The sequence below is a fragment of the Taudactylus pleione genome, unplaced genomic scaffold (assembly GCF_031769625.1).
Source record: "Taudactylus pleione unplaced genomic scaffold, aTauple2 ptg000154l, whole genome shotgun sequence".
NCBI lineage: Eukaryota > Metazoa > Chordata > Amphibia > Anura > Myobatrachidae > Taudactylus > Taudactylus pleione.
In genome coordinates, this window is record NW_028284556.1 from 39,302,750 (window position 1) to 39,316,071 (window position 13,322).

The window sequence follows — 13,322 nt, forward strand, 5'->3', positions numbered from 1 at the left end:
GGATGATGGAGTTATACTGTCAGCTCAATGCAGTGTAAAATTCTTTATCACTTCTGTAGCTGTCACATACCAGTAGTTTTATGGAAGTGTCTTTTCCAGGATAGAGCTGCACTGGTGTTTTGATAGTTTAGTGTGACAATGTATTAACCCAGGAAATGCATATTTTTATTTTAAGGGCCAGTGCTAAATTAAGAGCCTCATTGACCTGGAACTGAAAATTATGATAAGTCTACACTAACTGAGGATTTTTTTTTATGACTAATCTATCTGTTTCATTTTTTCAAAATGTATTGAATTTCCAAAACTATAACTAAATTTCATATATACCTTGTGTATCCTTTTAATCCATTTTTTTTGAGAAGGTAGAACCTAGAAGATCATGGCATGTTAATGTTTCCCTATTTAGCCACAAATGATTTTGGTGTATTGATGATATATACTGTATGGTGAACCTTTTTATTTTTGTTTTGTTTTGTAAGGATCTATGTTTGACAGAAGAGAACTAATTCCTTGCTCTTGTCCATATTACAGATGTTGTTTTTATTGATTTCAATAATCTTATAGTCCCATAGATTTTAGCCCTTTTACTGCACCTCCATACCTTTTAAAATTTGGGAATTCAGATTTGGGTTGAGGGGGCATGGCCACGGCACACTGGGGGCACACCATACTTGCCAACTCTCCCTGATTGTCAGGGAGACTCCCTGAATTAGTAGCAAACTCCCTGAAGAGTCTAGCTATCTCCCTGATTGCACCATAACCCCATTATGAAGCTGTTATATTAAAAAAAAAAAAAAAGAAAAAAAAAGAAAGATATACTGTATACATTCAAATGGGATCATAATGATTCATTAGTATCATTTCCCTGCATTGGGTATAAGGCACAAGTATCAGTGTGTTTTCATCACCAAGTAGATCTTACTAACTGCTTTGGGGCTCATTTACATTTAGATGTAAGTCAGTGTTATGACACGCCTCTCAGATGTAGCAGTACACACCCACTTTAACGGCATGCTACTTTAGTTTAATCTATTTCTTACTCACCACTAGGGCACCTAACACTTGGTTGCTTATGCTCTGCTGCTTATCTGGGTGTTATGGTCGCTCATGTAGCAATATATATTATCCATGTCTTTGTCCTGCATTCTATTGTATTGTACTGTAAGTCTTTGGTCACATAATTGTTTATATACTTTGTAAGGCGCTGCCGGAACACTTGTGGCACCATATAAATAAATAATAATAATACATGCGCTCATAGGTGCTGCTCTCACAATCTCCCTGAAGTGCTTTTTCAAACGTATTCAACTATGGGGCATGCCCATGACATTGTGGCCATGGCCACAGTCTTAGGGGCCTATTCATCATACCTAAAAATATCAATGGAGGTAATTAGGTTTAGACCTCGCATGGAGTTCTACCTAATTACCGGAGGAATTCATCATTCCTCCTCTCCATAACTATTTATTCCAAAAAGCTGTCAATTTTGCTATGACAGCTTTTCGGGAAATAGATACTTTTCCCTCTCTACTCTAACTTATCGCAGCTGGACTCCGTGCTGCGCATGCCTTCTTACATCTGTAAAACCAGCGCATGCGCAACACTGCCGACACCTGCGGTAATTTTGTGTACCCCTCACCCCTCCTCCCCCTTCCGCATACTTCCCGTCCCCGACTTACCGGCCAGCTGCAGCTGTCTCCGACTCCGGTGGCTGTGCTGACACATGGTCTCCCAGCAGACCACAGTACAATTTAGGAAAAAAATAATAATTTTTTTTCCTAAACTTTAATGTGTTCTGCTGGGAGAACACAGTGTCCGAGCTGCCACCGGAGCCAGAGGAGGGACCAGATCGATGGAGGGAGACGCCAGGGGACCTGACCACGCTGACACAGGTAAGTCTCGCCTGCTATTCGCCACCTCACAGTGGCGGATAGTAACTCCATCAAATTCCGAAAATACATCATTTTCGGAATTTGATGAGTAGCATAATTTCCATATCTCCATATTAATGTATGGGGAGTGTGGAAATTAATGCAGGGGACTTAACCAGGAGATTTCAGTGATATCTCCTGCGTTGTCTCTTCATGAATACTAAAATAACGTTATTTAAGGAAAATGGCCTTAAAAATGTTATTTTAGTGTTGATGAATAGGCACCTTAGTGAGAGTGCCCACGTCAGTGCTGAAGGCCTGATTCAGAGATTTACACTAATGTAACCACAGCTGCAATCACTCACGGACAACAGTGTAAACATGTTGACGCAGATCGGGCAGCCACGCCACTTCCGAGTGAGTCTGACCTGTCTCATACACTGAGTCTCTCCTGACACGCTGAGAGCTCTTATGCTACAGGAGATCACAATGGCTCATTTATGCACGCCCATGAAACGCCTGCGTTTTTGTAACCACCTCCACGTTAGCGCCCCCTAAAACTGGCTACCTGTCACTCACTCACTTTGCGAGTGAATCCTCTGTGTGAGCATAATAGCAAATCAATCACTGCGCGTGCCCAGTGTGACTTTTGCGCATGCGCAATAGCAAACAATCGCTCAATCTCTCGTAAATATCGGCATTGTATAAATCTCTGAATCAGGCTCTTAGTGTAGAAATAAATCACAACCCCTCCCCACCAATCGGAATAAATATCCTCATCCTGAGTCAGTCCTCTAAAATCGTGATTGCCCTGTTGAAATTGGTACAGTTGTTAGGTTTGTTTGTACCTCTTTAGCAAAAAGAGCCTCCAGAATTCAATTTAATACCTGTCTAGGATCACCAAGCATATAAGTGACCTGTTTTCCACTGATAGTTATCAACATGACTTTCTAGGGCAGAAGACCGTACGTAGTACAATATTTAATATACTTCAAAAGCAAGTTATTTTGGTATCAGTGATACTTGGAACAGTTATAGCATCGTGCTTGATCCTCTCATTATGAGTAAAATGAGTAAAAATTCTTATAATTATGTGAACAGTTTATGTGAACAGTTTATGTTTAAAAGGTTATTATTGTGCACTGATATCTGTAATACTGCAGTTACAGCTGCTCGTATCTCACATGGGAAATCAAACATGGCTGCTACAGAGGATCTGAGAGAAACGGATGCTTTTAATATGTTGCAGCCTTTTAATTGGATTCCCAGTTTTCCCCCTTAAATCAGATCTCATCTAATAGATAACTGAATTTGATTGCATTGTGGATTAGGACAGGTGAGCATCCATATTTTGCATTTTAACTAGTTATCTATCTAACAAAGCATAATTTAAAAGCTTCCAGATGTAATTTGTAGTTTTCACTAGTTGAAGTTATTTATTGATTATTTAGTAACCTTTATTTATATAGCTAAAATTATTACCCCAGTGGAGCATAAACTTATTGATATATGAGCAAGCACATTTTCTGCCTGTTAAATATCATCTGTTATCATCATTATTTGCAGCGATAATAGATGAATGAACAGATCAATTTATCAATCAACTATATCAAGGACAGAGCATCCAATAAGTGGTTGTATCAGTGTAGTCAGTGTAACAGTGCGCTATCTTTTTCCGCTTGCTTATTGCAGTTGCACATGACTGATCTTCTACGTTCTGATCTAGTGTCTGTATTGCACATGCTCCGGTGCTTTCATTTCATTCTTAATCATGTGGCCATCAGGTAAGGATCGTGGCTATCATTTTAGCCGGTGCTAGGCCGCATCCCAACTCATTCATGACCACTTTAAATACAAGGATAAAGCTGCAAGCAAAGCTGTTAGAGACACGCAGGTCTTCCTACACGAGCAGAGCTATGTGAAATGGGATATACCTTCCATCTGTCTTTGCAGTTAGGACAAAGGGCGTGATTCAGAGATGTACGCGAATTCAATTGCAACTGTGATCTCTCACACATCGCGATCTCGAAAATATACTAATGATTAATTTGCCGTCCAGTGCTTAGAGGTACCCCCTGAAAGCATCTCACATCCGCTGCTCATGCACAAAACCGGAAACATGGAATGCAGATCAGGCCATCAGCCTCCTAAGTAAGTCTAACATGCTGCAGACACAGACACGCAGAGGGTTCTCCTGCTGCAAGCAAGAACGCAGTGGCTTATTTATGAATGCCCTGAAAACCGTGTTTAAACGGTCAGGCAAGCCTGCATTTTTCTAACCACCCTCCTGACTACCTGTCACTCACTTTGCGAGTGAATACACTGACCGCAGCAGTAGACTCCGGCTACTAGTCTGTGCCCAGAGACTACTGCGCATGCGTAGGTCACCGAGAAATTGGCGTGTCCGCCATTTTTCCAGCTATTTCCCTACTGCGCATGCACAAAATGCTGGGAAATTGGCCACGGCCATTTCCAATTGTTTTGTGCAGTACTGCTACTGCCGACGTGGAACTTCGGAAAAGCATTAAAAAATATGGGTGCAGGGTTTTCATTATGGGCCCCCCCTGGATAGGTACTGTAACATTGGAAGAATAATGGTACATACACACGGTCAGATTTTTCCTTCAGATATGAACGATAACGATTTAAAAATCGTTCAGTCGTTCATATCTGAAGGAAAATCGTTCATATCTGACATGCCTGAACAATGGACGATCAACGATGCGCGTTCCCGATGGTCAGATAACGATTTCTGACATCTGATGTGTTTGCAGTCAGACTTGGACGATTCCATTCATTTTAATGCAGTCAAAAATCGTTCAATCGTTCAAATCGTTCAAAACTTTGGTCAAATCGTCCAAATCGTTCAAATCGTTTAATCGTTCAATCGTTCATCTGACAAATCTGACAAGTCTGACAAATCTGACCGTGTGTATGCTCCTTAAAGCTGGGCATCCACTATACAGTTTTCTGTCAGATATCTGTTCAATCTGGCTGGTTGGAATGAAAACCTGGTAATGTCTGGGAGCAAATGAGAATCATCCATTTGCTCACAAACACTGGAAAATAGTCAAAAATGGTTCTTCAGGCAAATTGGTTAAAATACACAAATTTAACGAATTTGAACAATTTTTTTTGTCCTTTTTTCAGTGTTTAAAACCATATAATTGACTGTCATTTGCTCCCATACATTACCAGGTTTTCATTCCAACCAGCCAGATTGGACAGATATCTGACAGAAAATTGTATAATGGATGGCCAGCTTTACAGTGAGCCTCTTGCCCACATACCTGGCTCTGATGCTTAATGAATTGCATCCACGTTTAATAATTACCAAACATCCTCAACATAAAATTTGAAACATTCACATTTAATAGTCATATTTTCTTCCAACCAGTCCATAAATTCAATTACTATAATACACATTTAATATATAGTCCTATTTTCCCCCAACATGCTCTGACATAAAAGTAATAGTAAAATAATAGTATTTACACTTACTATATATAATATAGCAGACCCCAATCCCACCTAAACACCCTTAACATTAAGTAATTAGCATTTGCATTTAAAATATACTCTTTTGTCCTTCCTCCTACAGCCCACTACTACATAAATAGCATTTACATTTAATAAATACATTTATTTCCCACCAAAAGAGCCCCAACATTAAATAATAAATATTAATATTTAAGAAATTTCCCTCCTTCTCATCAAACTCAGCCCAATATTAATTTTATAACGACCCAAGGATTAACCACTTTACTAACAATTTCCCTAGAAGTCACCTCAATAATTGTCATATATATTTTTTATTTAGTCTAAAACACAGGTTTTAAAAGCACATTTAAATATGTTTTTTTTTCTGTTTATTTATAACTTAGGTCTCAATTGTTGGACTCCTATTAGTTTAAATAGTCCCTATATGATCCAAACCCCATAAATACATGTCTTCAACCTATTATTAAATAATATAAACCCATCCTTATTATTGAATTAATAGCCCAGTCCCCAACCTCATTACATTAAATCCCTCCCTCCTAGGGATGTGCAGGCTCGGATAGGTTCGAGTTTGCACGCCGAGTTCGGATTCTTCCCTCCAAAAAAACGGAACTCAGAAAGAGGCTAAACGTCATCTTGCATGGACAAACATCATCATTCCTGGACAAGTCAAGTTTTTTTGAAGGGTAAAATCCGAACTCGGCGTGCAAACTCGAACCTATCCGAGCCTGCACATCCTCCACACTTTATTCCAGCTGGCATTGTACATTTCTCAGGTTGACCCTTATGCCTGCATTTTTTGCTTCCTGTACATTTAGGACAGTGCACCCCATATTTTACATGCCATCAGCGGAGGAGAGAAGCGCAGGATCTGCAAGGGGGTTTCCATGTATGTGCCTTACACATACTTTCCAAACACTCCAAGCAATGGATTTCAACACCAAACCTCCTATATCATATGCATACTTGAATGTGAGCTAGCAGTAATAATGTGATTTATGTGCAGGCTGTCATTCAGCTATATCCCCCTGTATATAAAACACATATTTCTCAGCTTACCAATAAACTCAGTTTCTAAATCTCAACCTAAGACACTATAGTCAGACATTTATTACATTTATAGTTAGAATTAACCTGGTAATTCTAACTATATGAAGCTAGGTGTAATTGTCAGTTTAAACCATTGCAGCTAAGCAGATCTATTAGTATGTAGCCACATGCAGCCACACACTACATACTGTACAGTGATCTGCTTAGCTGCAATGGTTTTATACTGACTATTAAAACTAGCCTCCTTTAGGTAGAATTACCAGACTCCCTATGCAGGAACAAATAGTTCCATGTGTTAGGTGTCTGACAGTAGTGTATGAGGTTGAGAGTTCAAGTCCCAGGTATGACATGCAAAGTAATGTATGTTTTAAATACAAGGGGATGTAACTGAAGGTGCACATATCTAGTACTATAATCAGCACCCCCTCCCCCACAAATACATCAGCAGACGGAATCTCAGAAAAAAAATACAGTCCAAACGATCTGTAGATCTGTGGACACATGAACTTAAGGTGCATATCCACTAATAGACGGAGAAACGAGAGCACGATTACGACATTGTAATCGTGCTGTCGTTTCTCCATCTGTGAAGATGCCTACACTGAACGTTCAGTCGTTCAGTGTAGGCACATCCATTATCCCCGTACTTGCGAACCTGACGTGATTGTCAGGTTGACCAGCATGTATGGGCGAAGGCAGATGTCAGAAATTAACAGCGCGCGTATCGCTGGTCTTTTCTGACGTAAATGTGCCCGATGCATGCACGATTTGTACGTGATTGAACAATAACGACGTCGCTATCGTTCAATCGCCTGCAAATCTCGCTTAGTGGAGACGCACCTTTATTCTACAATTTACGCTTTCATTTACAATATGTGTTGATTTGTAATGTCTCAACATTTTCTTACATCATATTAAAAAATGTAGTTAATGAATTTTCCCATAGATCGCTTTTGTTGCAACAAACCTTCCCGCTTCTGTAAGGTGCAGGCAATGTTGTAATTGATGCCAGACAAGTGCTTGTCAGAAGAGTGTGCATACAGGACTTATTCACTCACAGCATTTTTGGACTTGGAATATCAGCATTAACGGATGTTAATTTACTTTAAAAAAAATATACATTAATCTAAGGCCTTAAGTTCCTTGCAGTTGAATGTTAGTGGCTATACACTGCAGATGCTGATTTCAGGTGATCAAAATACAAAAACAAAAAAAACAAAAACCAACACATTTTTCTTCCTAAGAAACATACACACCAATTGCGATACAATTATATTATCGGTCGTTCTGCAGTTCAATGTAAGCAGCCTGTTTTATATTCATGCATACCAAGAAGCTACATGAAATGAAATATATCTAGAATCCGTGTGCGTTTTTATATGCTGGCTGTGTCCACATCTACGACTTGCCATAGGCTAGGCAGTCCTCTAAGTGGCCCAGGGGATCTGTGTTCCAGTTTTGTGAACCGTTACAATTGCATGTTTCTGAGAAACCCAAGTGCCTGAAATGCAGCAAGGCATTCTGGGTACTTGCCTCCAAATAAGTGTAGCCACATTTGCCTAGATACTTTATTCTTATCAGTAATGATTTGAATAAGAAGGGAGCCAAGTCTGTGTTGTGTAATTGTACAGACACAAGACCTATTTATAAGGTCCTATTAGGCGTTCACTGTTCTCATACTTTTTACCTCTCCAGCTTTCATCTGAACTCCTAATGTTAGGAAAGGTAATGAGAATTGCAGTGTAATTGCAGTATTATACAGCGCTGCTGCAATCAGCAATACAGCTTCACTAAATCTCTGCCCTTGAAATATCATAACATAATTGGTGCTCGGAGATTTACAAAGACGCTTTTCTTAGACTGTGGTTTTTTATTTCATTGGACCAAGGTCTTTACCAAGTTTGTTTATTCAAAAGGTTTAATCCCTGAGAAATGTGTCCCTTTCTGCAACTCCCAGGTGGCCAGGGAACCATACAGCTGGATTCATTTTCTACCCCAAATTTAACACCCAGTGTATTTCTCTGCAGGATTAAGAAAAACAAATATGACTCACAGACTCTATTCATATAATGTTCCCAGCAGCTGTATAAAACATTTTATCAACTGTGTTTTTGTGTGATGATGTGTATAGCGCAATGGTATTAATTGTTGACAGGGGCGTATCTATAATGGGTGATGGGTGTGCCCGCAACGTCCACCCTGCTCCCATAATATACTTACCCCTCCGGAGTCCCACGTCGGCGTGGGGGTCCAGCGCTGTAAAAACGTCTGGAAAATGGCCGTGGCGGACATTTTCCCATCGTTTGCGCATTTGCAGTACAGGGAAAATTGCCGCCTAGAGTCTATAACTCCGGCGCTGGCCGCGCACAGCTCAGAGCGCTGCCGGCTTCCGAGTGGAGAGGAGGGGCCCTTGATTGAGACTGCACACGGGCCCTCTCCTCACTAGAAACGCCCCTGATTGTTGACGTAGAAAAGAAAAATGAAACAATAGACATAAGTCTTGTGTTTCATACAGGACTTCCCACCACATTGCACTCTGGCCCTCATTCAGAGCCACTCGCTAGCGGCAGTACGCTCGTTCCGAGCGATGTTCGCACATCAGCGCATGCGTACGGTTTTTAGTACGCATGCGCGAACCAGTCAGTGCGGCCGAAAATCGTTTGTACGCAATATAGCGAGTGCCTGCTATTTTGAGTGACAGAATGAGGCGTATGTGGGTGGTAACAGGGGAAGGTGCTTGAAAACGGGGAGTGGAGATCAGAACGCGTGCTTAAAGGTCAAAACGGGCGTTTTATGGGTGTGCATAATTAATATAGCAGCGTCAATGACCACGTCACTTGGTTTTTGTTAACTCAGAACTGCTCGCAAAATAGCGGTTGAAAAAACCAACCACAAGAATAGCGAGCAGTTCATATCCTGTTCGATGTACTCGATTAATCTAATAAATAGCGGACATGACGTATGGTGCGAGCGGCCAGGGGGCGTTTTTAAGAAATAAAAGAGCGCATGTTTTGCTCGCTCGTTCAGACTTAGAGGTGTGAACAGACTGCAATGTGCGAACAGATCATTTGAATAGCCACCCCTTGTTTTTGAACGAACGAACGCAAATAGCGAACGGCTCTGAATGAGGGCCTCTGTCAGTGTTTCCAGTAATATATCACATAGATGACATAGGAACATTTCCTTGGTTAGGAACATTTTCTGTGTGAAGTAAAATGTATTAGCGTATGAGGGTCACTAGTGTGCACAGAGGTAGCACTCAGTGCCCACCTAGAGGTCACATCATTTGACACGTATAGATTAATTTACTCTGCATTGTAGTGACCCTGGAAGGAGGGAAGATATAAATTATTTCCTGTAATATAGGAGTAGAGTACCCATACATTTGAAATGATATACTGTGACACCCAGGGAGATTGCTCAGGACATAAACAATTTCAAATTTATTTCCTTTATACACAAATCTTTTTTTTAAACCATGGTAACCTATATTTTCACACGCCAATGGTAGATCACAACATTATACTATACCATCTTATGCAAGGTTTTTTTCGCCTTTTAAATACTGCAGAGCATACTTACCGGTCGGTGCAGCTGAATCACTCCCGTAGTGTGGTAAACACTGAGGTAAAGGGCTAGAGGTGACCATTCCCACTTCACAGAATGATTTCTTTAGGCACCTTTCAGGGCTGGTGGAGATCAAAGAGACAACACCACTGTGCTATAGCTTGGGACCCCCAATACAGGCCAAGAGTCTCCCGTCTTTGGCGGAGAGAGCTGCATTATAGGCAGTCAGCAATGTAATACAAAGTTCCTCACACATAAAAGTGAAATGTAATAAATAGTCCTGATCTTCTGAATCTCATGATTTATTGAAGCCATAAATATGGATAAATAGAACAATATTTGAGGAGAAACCTGAAAAAGTTTATCAAATTTAAAAGATTGAACCTAAGCAGGTAGGTTATGTAGTATTGCGCAATGCACTGGTAATGTTACACAATGCACTGATAATGTTACACAGTGCACTGGTAATGTTACACAATGCACTGGTAATGTTACACAATGCACTGGTAATGTTACACAGTGCACTGGTAATGTTACACAATGCACTGGTAATGTTACACAATGCACTGATAATGTTACACAGTGCACTGGTAATGTTACACAATGCACTGATAATGTTACACAGTGCACTGCTAATGTTACATAATGCACTGGTAATGTTACACAATGTACTGCTAATGTTACACAATGCACTGGTAATGTTACACAATGCACTGGTAATGTTACATAATGCAATGGTAATGTTACACAATGTACTGGTAATGTTACACAATGTACTGCTAATGTTACACAATGCACTGGTAATGTTACACAATGCACTGCTAATGTTGCATAATGCACTGGTAATGTTACACAATGCACTGCTAATGTTACATAATGCACTGGTAATGTTACACAATGTACTGGTAATGTTACACAATGCACTGGTAATGTTACACAATGCACTGGTAATGTTACACAATGTACTGGTAATGTTACACAATGCACTGCTAATGTTACACAATGTACTGGTAATGATACACAATGCACTGCTAATGTTACATAATGCACTGGTAATGTTACACAATGTACTGGTAATGTTACACAATGCACTGGTAATGTTACACAATGTACTGGTAATGTTACACAATGCACTGGAAATGATATGTGGACCACTTATTGGCACAGGTGTAAAATAGATGTATTGTACAGTGAGCTTTGCAGCACGTTGTAGTGAAATATTAGCAAATCTGCCATAAATTACAATTTTCACCTGTTGGCTTAAAATAATTTATAATCTATTTATTCAAAATTGTGTTTAATTTCACTCATTTTAAATTGTAATCAAACTGAGATGACTCATTGTTGCTGATTGGAGCATTGTAATCAGTGTTGTGAATGAATAAATTACTTACGTCCCTACTAGGATCATTGCTTTAATTAATTAATTTCTATGAAACTAAATTTGAGTCATAGGTTTATTTCTCTGACAATCGCTCCCTCTTGTCTTGTGTTGTCTAGGAAAAACAAACATGGCTGTGATATTTGTCGCTGTAAGAAGTGCATTGATGCCCCATGCAGCAAGATCTGTCCTATGGGTTTTGAGCAAGACAGCCAAGGATGCCTTATCTGCAAGTGTAGAGGTAAGTGTAGGTCCTCACCTCTTCTTATACAGTGTTCTGCGTGTTCCTTCAAACCCCCCTCAGCACATGGACAGAATGTGTACAAAACTTACTTTGTGAGAGACAATACAGACCCTTCAGTGCTAGTAAATATACATTCCTGACGGTGTAACCCCAGTTATTAGAACTTTGTTTTCCGTTTGTACTCATTTCATTTGAATTAATGCAGTGTAATGAAGTGACCCAATTACTTTATAATGGGCAGATATTGCAACCGAATGGACTGATTGGTTCTGTGCTTATTCCATTCCAGTTTATCCTTAATTATTACTAAAATTCGAAATCTTATACGGCCCATACACGGTGAGATTTTTTTGCACGATATGGCCGGTTTACATCAATTGTGTCGACCAATCGTGTACATCGTGTGCTGTATTTGTACGATGCGTGATGACAATGTGCTTTCACCGCCATCGTAATTCTGCATCGTAGATCTTATGGAAAAGCAGTAAGATTTCGACCGATCGTGTGCGATGTGATACACATCGTATGCAGTTTTGCTGGCGTAAGATCTGATGTGCGATGTACGAGGTCTTTCAAAATCCCTGGCCACTCCCCTCCTCCATTCATCATGAGGTTTTTGTCTGTAAATGATCCATCCTTAACAATTAGCAATCGGATACGACGCATCGGTATCGTATGCTCGATTGTACAATCGTGTACACCATTTGACAAATCGTATAGAGAATTTCAAGGGAAGAATCCCAAGGGAAATCGTACAAGACATCTGAATGTTAGGAGATGGCACCATGTATGAACGGCATTAGGTTTCTTCATGCTTTTAGTTTTTAAAGATTGATGTTGTGAAAACGCTGTGTGACTCTGTGCAATTTCATGTGATTTGTCAACACCCGCTCACCAAAAAAAAGAATAATAAAATGCTTTCTTTATGTTGTCACTTCCCATATAAGTTTCAGGCATCCCATAATGTCTCTAATTTTGCCATAACCCCTTCCCGGTACAGCAATTATTCGCCTAGCCTTACTAAACTTCATGAAAGCTTAGCTTATAAATGATATAATCAGATTTTGTTTTCCATTTGGCAATATTACTTGTGGAATTCTGTTTTTTCCACTGCAATTTAGGTTTCAGTTTGGACACGGCCCTCTCAAATCTAAAACTCTCCGTACATTTTAAATCTGCCCCTCCTGCAGTACAGCATGGTTTTCCCAAAGTGCAAAGTTACTTGTTTTTTTGTTTTTTTTTTGCCCTGTTCCGAACTTGGAATCAGTACTATAATCAAACTTACTGCTGACTTTAAGAATCTCCTCTCAAAGAGAAGCCGGATAGGAGATGCACGTGGCAGCTAATGGGGGCAGGGCAAGACAATTGGAGTCATTAGCCCAAAATGATGCAGTTATGATCACGTTATATTGGCCTCGCCTCCTGCCCACGATTCCGGGCATTCTTCCATCTTGCCCACTTCACTAAGAAGTGGGCGGGATGCGGGAAGACCACCCACTCTTCTAGGAGCCAGGGGGACTCCCCGAAAAGGTAGAGGTTTTCTGAAATTAGTATTGCATAAGAAAGATTAAAAAAATGTTGGAGAATAAAAGCAAATGGCTGATTGGTAATTATGGTTTTAGTTCAGAATTGCAACATGAAGCAATGTTAGTCAGCTTTTGTCATGATAAGACCCAGAAGAATACCCTGTATGCATTAATGAAGTAAC

The 13,322-nt window shown here is 40.0% G+C and overlaps 1 protein-coding gene across 2 annotated transcripts in view; it reads left to right on the forward strand.

Annotated features, from left to right (window-relative positions):
* Positions 1-13,322, forward strand: part of CRIM1 (cysteine rich transmembrane BMP regulator 1) — an 836,765-nt gene that overhangs the window by 706,955 nt on the left and 116,488 nt on the right. For both annotated transcript variants that reach the window (XM_088474447.1, XM_088474446.1), the window contains exon 10: positions 11,490-11,611. In XM_088474447.1, coding sequence (XP_088330573.1) covers positions 11,490-11,611 — 122 coding nt within the window. The remainder of the gene's footprint in view (positions 1-11,489; positions 11,612-13,322) is intronic.